General features: G+C 38.3%; 1 protein-coding gene across 2 annotated transcripts in view; it reads right to left on the reverse strand.

Moving 5' to 3' along the window:
* TDRD7 (tudor domain containing 7) overlaps positions 1-14,402 on the reverse strand; it is a 90,449-nt gene that overhangs the window by 36,490 nt on the left and 39,557 nt on the right. For both annotated transcript variants that reach the window (XM_007110590.4, XM_007110588.4), the window contains exons 5-6: positions 13,797-13,870; positions 11,057-11,274 (exon numbers count right to left, since the gene is read on the reverse strand). In XM_007110590.4, the coding sequence (XP_007110652.2) occupies positions 11,057-11,274; positions 13,797-13,870 (292 nt within the window). The remainder of the gene's footprint in view (positions 1-11,056; positions 11,275-13,796; positions 13,871-14,402) is intronic.

Genomic DNA, 14,402 nt, shown 5'->3' on the forward strand with positions numbered 1-14,402 from the left:
CAATCCCACTACTGGGCATATACCCTGAGAAAACCATAATTCAAAAAGGGTCATGTACCACAATGCTCATTGCAGCTCTATTTACAATAGCCAGGACATGGAAGCAACCTAAGTGTCCATCGACAGATGAATGAATAAAAAAGATGTGGCATGTATATACAATGGCTATTACTCTGCCATAAAAAGAAACGAAATTGAGTTATTTGTAGTGAGGTGGATGGACGTAGAGACTGTCATACAGAATGAAGTAAGTCAGAAAGAGAAAAACAAATACTGTATGCTAACACATATATATGGAATCTAAAAAAAATGGTTCCAAAGAACCTAGGGGCAGGACGGGAATAAAGACACAGACGTAGAGAATGGACTTGAGGACACGGGGAGGGGGAAGGGTAAGCTGGGACGAAGTGAGAGAGTGGTATGGACATATATACACCACCGAATGTAAAACAGATAGCTAGTGGGAAGCAGCCACACAGCACAGGGAGATCAGCTCGCTGCTTTGTGACCACCTAGAGGAGTGGGATAGGGAGGGTGCGAGGGAGACGCAAGAGGGAGGAGATATGGAGATATATGTATATGTATAGCTGATTCACATTGCTATAAAGCAGAAACTAACACACAATTGTAAAGCAATTATACTCCAATAAAGATGTTAAAAAAAAAAAAAAAAAAGAATCCCAGTTAGTACAATTTTAGATTTAGACATGGCAGTCCTCCATATTCAAAGCCAGCTGAGCCTGCTGGGCCCATCTTAAAACCCTTCTTCAGACTTCACCTAGCAACATCTTCTCAACTCTTTGCAACACCTTCTCTGAAGTGGATGCCAGAGGCTAATTTCAATGGAATATAGTCCATCTTATTCATCTAAAATAACTCTCACATGCCGCATGCCCTATCTGTCCACATGGCTTCTTCTAACCCAAAAGAGGACAACAGTTCTTCAGTTTAATGATCCTTTTCTTTCCAATAAGTTAACTGGGAATATGAGATACTTCAATGTTTGTTTACTAATCTCCCCCACTCTTGGCCCCAAAGCTTCCATTCCCACCTGTGCTTTAGACGCAATCAGGACCAATTACCTAACAATGTAATTGTCAAATCTGTCAAACCTCTAAACATGACCTCTGAACATGACCAGCACACTGAGATCTTTTAACTAGGGATTACTATCTTAACAGAAGTTATGAATATTAGGTCCACTTGATGTGAATTTGGTCAGGACAAGAGAATTCCCACTTTTCTGGCCTTTATTCCAGAATAATGCTTAAAGATCACCTGCAAGTAGTAAGCTTCCAGGGCTTTGTCTGGAGCATTTATAACAAGCTTTGCCAGTAGCATTTATATCAAGCTTTGCCAGTCAGCCTATAAAGTAGATTTTTGACCAATAAGCCTGAGTTTATTCAAAGTACAAACAATGGCCAAATAATCATCTGAACTAGAAGGCAGGTTTCCTCAGCAGTTTTATTTTCATTGTTTAAAGCAGATACCCTACCCCAGCCCCCAGCAATCCCCAAATGACTAGTTCCTTGAATTGTAGCCACTTTCCAATTTTTACTGGCTTCTTCTTGATCTCATAAGCCAGTTATGTGCCTAATTCCACTTTGTTCTCTAGTGATTTGGCCTCTTTAAATTCAAATTAGCATATACTAAGATTAAACATAAGCCTGACTTTAGGAACAGAACCTGACACTAACTGGAGTTGATTCAGATGTTCTTCAACATGTTAGACAACTATTCATGGATAATTTAGTGACATGGAAAATATGCCTGGTCCATGTACGTCATTAGCCAATCTTTGGAGAATAGCTGAAGGGTTATTCAATTCAAAGGAAAAGATCATGAAACTCATATTGTTTAGAATTTAAAATATATGTAATTTAAGACAAATGTAATTTTTTTCAACTTAAACTCTGTTTTAAATTTTTCATGAAAGTGAAAATTTGCTTTTCTCAGGCATTCCAATGTGATCACCACCTGTCCTCCATAACATGTGTCTTCTTTTTAACTTTCTGGTCAATGGGCTTAGAAACAACACCTATTACTATATCTATTCCCAGCCTATGAGAATCTCCCCACAGGCAAGAAATTGCTGGAATGTGGGTTACAGTATGGTGTCCACTCTTCACTGTGCTCTGGTACATCTGACCAGATTTACATGCTGTTCTCTTGTCTCATCCCCCAAAACAGAACAGCTGTCTTCTGGCCTTCATAAATGACCAAGGTAAGTCAACAGCTATTTGAAACATGGCTTTTATTATTTCCTTAGTGTGATAATCAGCTGCTAATCATTCCAGTTGGATCTTTCAGGAGGGTGCTTTTACAACTTCTATTGGGTTGGCCAAAAGGTTTGTTCGTTTTTTTCCGTAAGATGGCTCTAGTAGCACTTAATTGTTTTTAACTTCAGTTGAAACGATTTTGTTAGATTGTATTGTGACAGCCATCATATCAGTGTGCATTTAAAAAGAGACTTATCAAAACTGGTGAATTTTTGTGTAGCCATTTTAATACTGAAGATGAAAGAAAAAAAGCAACATTTTCCACATATCATGCTTTATTATTTCAAGAAAGGTAAAAACGCAACTGAAACGCAAAAATAAGGTTTGTGCAGTGTATGGAGAAGGTGCTGTGACTGATTGAACATGTCAAAAGTGGTTTGGGGGGCTTCCCTGGTGGCTCAATGGTTAAGAATCTGCCTGCCAATGCAGGGCACATGGGTTCGAGCCCTGGTCTGGGAAGATCCCACATGCTGCAGAGCAACTATGCCTGTGCGCCACAACTACTGAGCCTGTGCTCTAGAGCCCGTGAGCCACAACTACTGAAGCCCACATGCCTAGAGCCCGTGCTGCGCAACAGGAGAAGCCACCAGTGAGAAGCCCACGCACCACAATGAAGAGTAGCCCCTACTTGCTGCAACTAGAGAAAGCTCGTGCATGGCAATGAAGACCCAACGCAGTCAAAAATAAATAAATAAAATAAATAAATTTTAAAAAGTGGTTTGCGAAGTTTTGTGCTGGAGATTTCTCGCTGACAATGCTCCATGTTCGGGTAGGCCAGTTGAAGTTGATAGTGATCAAATAGAGACATTCATTGAGAACAATCAACGTTATACCACGCGGTTGATAGCCAACATACTCAAAATATCCAAATCAAGCGTTGAAATCATTTGCCCCTGCTTGGTTATGTGAATCGCTTTGATGTTTGGGTTCCACATAAGTTAAGCGAAAAAAACCTTGACCATATTTCCACATTTGACTCTCTACTTAAACGTAATGAAAATGTTCTTTTTTTTAAAAAAAATTGTGATGGGCGATGGAAAGTGGATATTGTACAATAAATAATGTGGAACGGAAGAGATCATGGGGCAAGCGAAATGAGCCACCACCAACCAAAGGCTGGTCTTCATCCAAAGAAGGTGATGTTGTGTATATGATAGGATTGGAAGGGAGTCCTCTGTTATGAGATCCTTCAGGAAAACCAAACAATTAATTCCAAGAAGTACTGCTCCCAATTAGACCAACTGAAACCAGCACTTGACGAAAAGTGTCCAGAATGAGCCAATAGAAAATGCATAATCTTCCATCAGGATAACGTGAGACCGCATGTTTCTTTGACGACCAGGCAAAACTTGTTACAGCTTGGCTGGGAAGTTCTGATTCATCCGCCGTATTCACCAAATATTATTGCACCTTCGGATTTCCATTTATTTAGGTCTTTACAAAATTTTCTTAATGGAAAAAATTTCAATTCCCTGGAAGACTGTAAAAGGCAGCTGGAACAGTTCTTTGCTCAAAAAGATAAAACATCTTGGGAAGACGGAATTATGAAGTTGCCTGAAAAATGGCAGAAAGTAGTGGAACAAAAGGGTGAGAACGTTGTTCAATAAAGTTCTTGGTGAAAATGAAAAATGTGTCTTTTATTTTTACTTAAAAACCAAAGGCACTCTTTGGCCAACCCAATAGTTCCTGTAGTCTAATTGATTCAGGTACATACCTGAGAAGGGGGTCAAAAGGCCTTCTGTTCTATAGGAGAAGACTCAGGATCATAATCCTGCCGTTTTCTTCCATGCTTTCATTGTTTTGTGGCTCTTCAGTTTTGTGTTTGGTTTTGGATATTCACCCCCAAAATCGCCAGTCCAATGACTGGAAACTGGCATGACCTGGAACGCCATAGATTTACTATGTATGGGTCCTTACCTCCACCTCCCAACAGTAGAGACAGGTAGGTAACCTAAAGGATTACGCCTTACACCATGGAGTTCAAGCCATCCCCTCTGGCGATCATCAGAAGATTCTAGTATCTAACATGCCTTAAACCTTCTATTCCCACAAGTTCATTATATTTAGCTTGATTTCTGCCTCATTTGGAATCACAACTTGAATGAGATACTTCTTTCACATCCCTCTGAGTTTTTGTTAAGTTTGGAGTTGACAGCTTAGGTTTGGTAGATGTGAGACTCAAGGACTTAAAACGTCAACTTCTTCAGGAGCCCTGTAAGTTCACAAAAATAGAAGTCTTCATGCTATATGCCTAGAAATTGTCTTCTTAATTCTAAGAGGTCTTTACTTCTTCCTAATTTACCTGTGCTGTAAAGTTCTTGAAGCCAAACTCCTTTGAGTCTATGAAGGCTCACCTGCTAACTCTGCAGCATAGGCTGCTGAGGTAAACTTACTGTTTCTCATGGAATTAGAATTTTCTTTGGGATTCTGTAACAGAATTGGTATTGTCCAATTAAATCAAAATGTTTCAAAGCAGTTGTATGGGTCTCATTCAGACACAGTTTTGTTTCCATTGGGTAGTAGTTCTTTGTGTTGAAGCTTTAAATTACATTTTAAATTTCATTTTATATGGTCACCACCCAATACCAACCTCAGACAGTGTGGTAAAATCACGTTTACCTGGAGACCTGCCTTCCAGCACTCCAACTATTAGCAGTGGCTTGGAACTCAAAAACAAACCAATTAAAAAACTCAATTTCAGCAGGCAGTAAAGACCTCTGGGTACCAAGCAACAACTAAAACATCAAAGAGTCACTGACCAGAAGCTTGCACCCTATGATTAGCGAGTTCACAGAAAGAAAGACTGGTTGATGACCTTCTACAGAGCTCAGTCTTTTTGTGTTAATGCTGAGAAGTGCTGGGAAAGTTAGACAACTGAGAAAGAGATGAGGAAATGGTCCCCAATGGCCTGACTGGGCCACAGTGAAGACAAACTGATAGGTTCAGATCTGAAGCCTCTAAGGGCAGTGGGTGGGGCTTATACTGCACGCAGGATAATACACTGAGATGAGCTAACACCCAACTCAGCGTTCCAGACCACCTACAACTGCCACCCTCTCTGCAGCGGTTCATGCTACGCCCAAGATTATTCAGAAAGGGTTATAATTTTTAGTCGCTTCTGTTTTAGAAAGTACAGGTGTTTGTGGCATATTCCACAGAGGTTTAATCAAAGGTAAAGGTAAAAAGTTCCTTGTAGATGGTACCCTGTCTGTTCACAAACCACCTATCCAGAGAAACTCTTTCTCCACCATCTTGGGTAAGTAGTTTTGTAGATATTATGTATGTCAAGGCTAATACTCTTTCACTCCCATCCCTTTCCTAGTAAGGACTTCGCACTGATGCTGACTACAACCATTTATGTTTGGATAAACTTCAAGCCGTTTTCCTTTAGTGTGGCCCAAGGTTAGGCCCTTGTTCACAGGTCCCCTTCAGGAAGACATTATCCTGGTTAGTTGTGTGCAGACCTTTTGGGCATGATCTTGGCTGGCAGCTGTGGCTTTCACTGTGCATTCTAAGCTAAGCAGGTACTAGATGTGCTTCTCATTACCTTTGTGGGGAGCAGGATCTGTTCCTCTAGGATGGCAGAAATTCACTTCATCTAAGAGTTTTACTTCCTTTATCCACTGCTCTTATTTTTCAATTTAAACTTTTGTTCTGCCCTCTTTAGCATTTCCTCTGTTTTCATTGAGATAGGCTCCTCTGTAGAGCTTGCTGGGTATGCCTCTGGTTTACCAGTGGGTTTTAACTTGCTTGCATTTAAGCTGGACTGTTCCTGGAAAAATAACAGCTGTCTTTTCCTATATACCTGCTATGTTTCTTTTTTCTTTTCTTTTTTTTTTTGTTTGGCCACACTGTGCAGCATGTGGGATCTTAGTTCCCCAACCAGAAATCTAACCCACACCGCCGCCATTGGAAGCACAGTCTTAACCACCGGACCACCAGGGAAGTCCCCTATATACCTGCTATGTTTTTTACTGTACTGGCAGCTGTTTATAGTTTGTGTAACTTAATTCTAACAACCCTAAGAGATGGGAAGAAACAGTCACATTTTAGAGCATACTGAAGCCCATATTTATATGCTAAAAGTAACACCACTAAGAAATGGCCAGGGCAAAAACCTAACTGCAAAGCCCAAACTCTTTCTATTGTACTATTGGGCCTTATGGGTAGTTTTCTGTTTCAAGTTCCAGAACAGCAATGTCACATTACTCCCCTACTGCCCTATGCTGATTTCGCCACAGTGCTCTTTTATCTTTCTCCAATTCAGATGGTCACTGAAACTGAATTTAAAAACTGTTCCAATGTGTTCACTGCATATTTCTTTTTGTTGATGAAAAGTTAGAAAGGAAATTGGATTCCAATTAGATATTATGGCTGTACTTTCAAGTCCTAGCTTTACTTCTCATTGCTGCTTCTGCTGGCATGGCTGCATAGACTGTATCAACACCACTAAGCCTGAGGATATATCACTGCTGTTTCACTTATGTTCACTTCCTTAGAAATTCAATTTGTTTTTAACCCAGAAATATCCAGGCTTTAAAAAAAGAGGCAATTCATTTTGCATGGGCTGACAGGTGCTTTATCTTATATAATTAATTACCACAATTAAAGTTAAGACAAATTCCTGAACATACAAAAATACAAAAATATGTAAGTGGCAGAACTGCTGTTGCCTCTTTTGATATTACAGAAATTGCTATATTGACGCAATCCAGAACTTTAGGAATTTTTAAAAGTCTGAGGTATTAGAGGACTAAACGACTTAAAGCTCAGTGATTTCTAATGGACAGCAAAATGACGTATAAAATACAGACTAACAGTAAAACCTTTTTATAAAAGCATGAATAATTAGCGTCATTAGGTATTTTTTCTCATGTACAACATTTTATGTTCTCATTCACTAAATGTTATGTTCTGTAATTAAGGGCTGAGGTGCTTCCAGCTGAACTCAGAATGTTTCCCACTATCCTGAAGTTGCCTCCCAATGCTCCTACGCTAGGTCTTTGAGGCTACTGGCAGAGAGCCTTCTCAGCTGAGTGCATCTATTCCTGTCTGGCTCTAAACGAGCCGCCCAGCCCTCCACACAGCTTCAGGTAAGGCACTAAAGACAGATATTCTGTCTCAGGTAGGAATGGAGACGTTTCTCCACCCATGTTTCAGAGTGGAGGATTTCAACAAAATCTCTGATGTTCAACAGTAATTGTCACAAGATTTGAAATTTTACTAGAAATTGAAGTCGGCCAGAGGCTCTGGATCCTGCGTGACCTCATGGCAGGGACCCGCTACGTTTCCACCAAATGATGACTCTTCAATAAAGTGAATTGGCCCGTTTGCCTCTTGAGTTTCTTCTTGAGCCACTCTTCTTATTGAATTTCTTACAGTTTCCTGAAAAAGCCATGTTTTTCTGTCTCAGGCTTTGGCACAAGCTGTTTCTTTTGTCTGAGGTGCCTTTTCCCCAACATTCCCACCTTTGTCTAACTTTGTCAACTCATCTCTCAGGTTTTAGTGTAACAGACACCTCCTCTGGGAAGCTCTTCTTGACTCATCAGACTACGTCGCATCCTCCTGTTTACATGTTTCCTTAGCACCCTGCATTTCTCCTTCATAACTATTGCAGGCTTGCCCTTATCTGCTCAATGTTTATTTTCCCTGTTGGACAGTAAGTTCCATGAGGGCAAGGTCCAGGTCTGTCTTGTTTACTGTTATTCTTAGCACCCAGGTCAGTGGGTGGCTCACAGAAGCATTTTATAAATACTAGCCAAATACAACAATTAAGGAGAACATTATTAATAAGGCCACCACTTTATAACAGCCAAGAGATGTTGCTATCCTTCTCCTAGGACCCAACGGCAATTCTTAGATGCCAGTATCCTTCGTCAAGGATACTGGTCAAGCCTGCCATCTTGGGCTCTTTGCCTTTCGAAGACAGCTTCTGCACAAGTTCCATTTCCCTCGAAAGTTGCCTAGGAACACTGTGGAACTGGGTCACCGCTGTTAATATGATTTTATATTCTCTTTAGCTTTTAAAGCTCTCAATCCACATTTTGTTGTCAGAGAGATCCAAAAGGTTAAGAACAACAGATTCAAAGCATCCTTCTGCCTGCATCAAAATACCATCTAACAACCTTGTAAAGTGACTTATAGCATACAGCTGATTAAACCTTCATGAAGGTAAAATTTCAGAGCTTTTATTTGGTCCCTTGAGCTGATGCTACCCATCCTATATTCAAATGGAAATCCTGCAAGTGATTATCTCTGGGAGGTAGGATGATGGGTGATTTTTATTTCTTTTATAACTTTATTTTTCAATATTTTTATATGGGACATTTTACATGACTGGGGGGAGAAAGCACTTTTTTTTTTTTTAAATAAAGAAGTACACTGCACTCAGATTTCTTCTTCAGTTACACAACAAGCCACATGGAGATACACATTACTAAGTCTTTCTTACCCTAAAATTTCTGCACTGTGTTCTAACCTGTCTGACCCTGTTTGCAGTAGAATCAGCCCTGGGCATGCTATCAGTGTTCCTGCTTTTCAGCAAGATGAAAAGCAAGAAGTCAGAAGAAAGGGAAAATAACCATGGTGTAACTGTTTAAAACTGCCTAAAAATAAACATGGTGTAACAGTTTGAAACTGTTTACCAGTAGGCTGTTAAAAAAAAAAATCAGAGCTATTAAAAAAACAGTTTTGAAAAATATCAATAGATGTCATTAAAACTGGCAGTTTTTGTCATCCTAGACACAATGTTTCACTAAGTAAATTCTCATACCTGACAATGGATAGTGATTGCATCTAAACAGTCCTACTCAAAATTGAGAGAAACAGCATGGAGATAAGAAAGATAAATTACATTTCTGCTTCACATTCCACCCTCACTGCCTGGACAGAAAATAATCATGCAATAGAGATGCATTTGAGCAACGAAAAAATTAAAAATCAGTCGTTTCAGCACCTGAAATTTAGTAGGAAACCACCCATTTTAGATAAAGTTTTAACATCAAAGAGATAGGTACTCGCTCTCCTGCAGTCCTAGCAAGAGAAATTTTGAGGCTTTGCAGATATGCAGAGTAGCGAGGATGAAAATTTCCCCCCAAAAGTCATAAATTAAGCTACACAAATACTAGTAATTATCATGCAGTATAAAACAAAGTGACTAGAAACATAATACATTAAGAAGAATTTGTGAAGTTAATTTAAAATTCTTTTACTCCAAAGATCATTTCTTTATCAAAGCTTAATAGTGAGTTTTATGTGTATATTCACAATAAAAGGGCTTAAAGTTCATTGAAGACATAAGTTCATGAATGTCTATGGATTAAAAAAATAAAAGAACCATATGCATTCCAAAAAGGAGCTCTAGGCCTTGAATCTTCAAATCAAGCAGCCTGGTGAAACCTCAAAAGTCCCCTTCAAGATTATGGAAACCTAAGGGGGTCCTCAAATGCTGCTAAACCTGCATCCAGTGAGAATATTCTTTGCAGAAAGGAGTAAAAATGGAATGAATTGAATAGCAACCTTAGGAATTCCCACTACAAGAATAAACCCCATATTCAACATAAATCAGGGATAACATTCTTATGATCATTCTTGACTTTATAGGTAGGGAAACAGCCATAATTTCAGAGTTTGACATTTCTTGTTTTCCCACTTCACACTGTATGTATATTCATCAGCACATCACATTGCCCTAAGGTGGTCTCAGCCCCTAAAGCAGTGCATGGTACCTGCAGGTGCAGAGTGAATGATGTAAGAACAAATAAGACAGATAGAGGGATGGATGGATGACTCTTGACTGGAAAGCCCATGGGACTGGAGTGGGTGTCAGTGCCCTGGGGGAAGAAGTGGTTATAAAAATACATACTGTCTTTAGGCCAGGTGCTTATAAGAGAGAGTGGCCCACACTCTGCCCAACAGGGTTGGGGGCCAAAATGTATATTAAGTTAAAGAAATGAAAGCCCTCTATCAAGCAATAATTGTCATGCATATTCAATTCTGTAAGCTTAGAAGCACCAAGTAACCACTAATTTAAAAGTTATTTTGTTGAATATATTCTATGTAAATAAAAACATTAAGAAACATCTAAAAATTAGTTATTTTGTTTTAAAAATCTAGTTGTCTCTATCTCTGGATGAACTAAAAGATTTCTAATAAACTACTCTGATCCATCGTTTTATTATAATAGATTCTCAAGTAGGAACAGGCATGGAAATAGACGTCAGCTCACTTTTCAATATTTTTCTCCAAAGAAATCTGTGAATAGTTTAAATCTGAACCCTGTATTAATTTTTTTAGATGTATTCTATAAATAATTAGCCAAAATAACTAAAATTTGTTCAGCTGAATGTCTTTAGAAATGCTCAGGAACAAAAAAAAAAAAAAAAAAAAAATGCTCAGGAACAAGAATATAAAATTTGAGGCTAACAAAAAACATTCTATTACCAGTTAAGTTCAAGTTATTAAAATGACAAAACCATCAGTATCTATTGGTAACAGTTCAATACAAAATGGTATATATATTATCACATATTAAATGCATTTAAAAATAACTTAAAATCTATAAAAACAGCAATTACAACACACACAGACCTCAGCCGTGACATTTCTCCTATAAATAAGAACCAGTATGTGTTAATCTTAGTCATAAAGATTAATGAAGCAATATTATGTAAAGAGCTTCGTGCTCCCCAAATAAAAGGTGATATTACTAACAACTCAGAATCTGAAAGTGGGGCAGGGAAGGAGGCATCAGGAGGGAGGAATAAGAAGAAACATACCGTGCAAATATGAGGCCAGTGTTCAAATTGTTGTAAAATTCCTTGATTAAGTTCTTCTTTATATAATTCTTTGTAAAAATGTGGAAGCTTAGATATCCAAATGCCATTGTTATGCTTGTTTAGTATTTCCTTTATGCGGTTTTGAACCTCATCCATTTTATAAGTGTAAGAGGCAGGAAGCGTGACATTTGGTTTTTCAACAGCCTGATTTAAATTATCTTTAAATTAAAAAATATGATAGAATTAACCAGAATGCTTAACATTTTAGATTATCCCCATTACCTAGTATTTGTGTCTTCAGGCTTTGTTATACTTCAGGCTTGTGGGGGTTAAGGGACTTTCAAAGGGAGCAGGATTAGGAGAGCAGGACCATGACAATTTCATTCTAAGTTTTAACCCTGAAATAACCAGGAAGGTCAACAGCCACTCAGAGAGGGAACCTAGCCCCTTTATTTTCCAAGGATACGTCATAGTTTAATTTAAACTCATAAAGAATAATGAAATTTATTTATTTATTTATTTATTTATTTATTCTTTGCAGTACGCGGGCCTCTCACTGTTGTGGCCTCTCCCATTGCAGAGCACAGGCTCCGGACTTGCAGGCTCAGCGGCCATGGCTCACGGGCCCAGCCACTCCGCGGCATGTGGGATCTTCCTGGACCGGGGCACGAACCCGCGTCCCCTGCATCGGCAGGCGGACTCTCAACCACTGCGCTGCCAGGGAAGCCCCGAAATTTATTATTTAACCAATCATTTTCTAATTGCAACTAAGAAAGGTTAAATTTTAGACAATAATGGTATATATGTAATGATAAATTTAAAACTATATTTTACAAAGCATAAGGATAATGCCTTAATAGTAAGATCAAAGAACATTTTATAAAAAATAAATAATTGTCCAGGTTTTAAGGTATGATCAATTTTTCCCTTTATTAATGAGAAAAAATAATTTAGCAATAAATGAAAGTTCAAAAATTGATCCACCTGTAATAATCATCCTAGCCTCAGTTTATAAACATAAGTAAAAGGTTTGGTGCTCATAAATAACTATTAATGATTTGTTTTTATTTCTCCAATCCAAATCATTCATTTTTCATAAGCGAATATTTATAAAGTTTTGGCTAGCTCTCTTACATTTATTTGTATTAAAAACTTAGAATGCCTGAGTTAACATCCTAAGGCAATAAAGAAATTTAAGTGTCCTCAATAGCTGATATTTCTGGTATTTTAAGAACTATGAAATTCATTCCAAACCTTTTCTAAATTTTACTGAGATACAGATCAGCGTATTTTAAAAATTACCATCTATAAGCAAAATATGTTCATATTTTAATCATACAGTATTTCTGCTGGGATTCAACAATTTTTATTTTATTTTATTTTTTAAACTGGCTGGTGGAGACACAGGCTGGTTTGGGGATGCTGGCCTTTGAGGATGCCAGGAAGCCAAAGGGAGAGCTGTTCCTTGAGGATGGCTGGATGCTGACTCTGCTTTACCCACCATAGGGCACGAGACCTGCCCTTGCTGAGACTTAGTTTGGCTCAGCCAACAGAAGGGTCCAGGATGTCCACATATATTTCCTATTAAAGGCACAGTTAATTTATAAAGTTCTTCCCAAATAATGATATATAAAAGAACCAGGAAGAAAGAAAAGATGAGTTTCTTGGAACTGGCCAGTCCCTCCCTTAAAGAGAGTCAGCAGCTGACATATAGTTGGAGGCTTTGCAAATGCACCTGCTCTGTGGGGCCACTGGAGTCAGCTAAACTTCCGTACCTTTTGTTAAACAAATCAAGGAAGTAATTTAGGCTGCCAGAAGGTAGGAGGGGTAATGTATAAGTGTGTGTAAATCAGCTGTTGGGTGAATCATAATCCTCCTGAAACAAGTCCTCTTGGTTCTGCAGAAAAAGCTTACTCTAATGTAAAGGATTTACAGCCTCTAAAGGGTATACGACTTTACTGAGTAGTCATTTTTCAGAAAATGCATATGTAAAAGTAATTGACATAAACAAAAATCAAATTGTTCAATTAATTTCCATGAGAAATACTGGAGATATATTCCTTTGGAAAAAAATGATTTCAACTCAGTAAGAATCACACTTAAAGCAGCAAATCATTTAAAACCACATTTAAATTTCATGCAGCATAATTTCTGAAAATACTGTATCCCTTGGGTGGGTCTAAGAGCAGGGAATTTACACTTTGGTTGGAGGAGACAAGATGAGTGTGTGCACTTCTAATCTTCAGATTCTTCAACTTTATTATGTCTTGTGTTGATTTCTTAACAGCCCTTTTGGATTTTATATATTTATATTCATATTTAGATGCTTAGTGGTCAATACACATAGTTTAGGGGCCCAGATTTTACATGGTAGAGTATCTGAAACTATTTTATGAGTTGAAGTCCCCTATTTATGTGCTTTAAATCTTACTCTCTAATGAGTAAGAGAGTGACAAGGGACACAAATATCTCTGTAGGTAACACGTGGGCGTGAAACAGAACAGGTCTGGTGCAAGGAAGGCCTCAAGTCAGAATAATAATGATATCCTTGGAGGTATTACTTTCTCTTTAGATCACTTCAATTCATAACTTAAAGAAATCAGAAAAGAGGGGAGGAGAGATGTATTTCAAGTGGGAGAAGGTGAGAACAATGTCAAAAGCCAGCATTAGATATTTTTTGGGGGGTGCTGAGGCTCCAGAAACCATAATGTATCACAAAAATAATGTTTAGAAAACATACCACTCATTTCTTTAGTACAGGTTCTTGAGAGATGCATCTGAAAAGGTGGCGGAAGGGATGCCTTTGGACTAAACCTAAGGTATAAAAAAATGGTAAATTAAAATTCAAATAGCAAAGTCAATACCAAGTTTCAAACACTATACTTTTCATTTAAAGTCTCTGTGGCATTGAGCAGCAAAATAAGTCATTAAAATATTTCAAAAGGGGCAAAAATTATAATGATACCTGGTATCAACTTTCATGTTTCACATTCATCAGAGGAAAGTGTATTAAAGGCTAAATTTAAACTAGGAATTTAAAAGAACTTAGAAGTCACATTTCTAATTAATCACCTCTAAGAAACTAGCAATACAAAATAAAGAAAACTATGCAAAGAATAAACAGTTAAACATAGAGAATATTTTGGACTATGACTAAAAAATGAAGGATTGCATCACCAGATATTGAAATGTGTTATAAAGGTACGACATTTAAAATAGTTGGACAGGGCTTCCCTGGTGGCACAGTGGTTGAGTGTCCGCCTGCCGAAGCAGGGGACGCGGGTTCGTGCCCCGGTCCGGGAGGATCCCACATGCCGCGGAGCGGCTGGGCCCGTGAGCCATGGCC

Source organism: Physeter macrocephalus, chromosome 9 (genome assembly GCF_002837175.3).
Source record: "Physeter macrocephalus isolate SW-GA chromosome 9, ASM283717v5, whole genome shotgun sequence".
NCBI classification, from domain to species: domain Eukaryota; kingdom Metazoa; phylum Chordata; class Mammalia; order Artiodactyla; family Physeteridae; genus Physeter; species Physeter macrocephalus.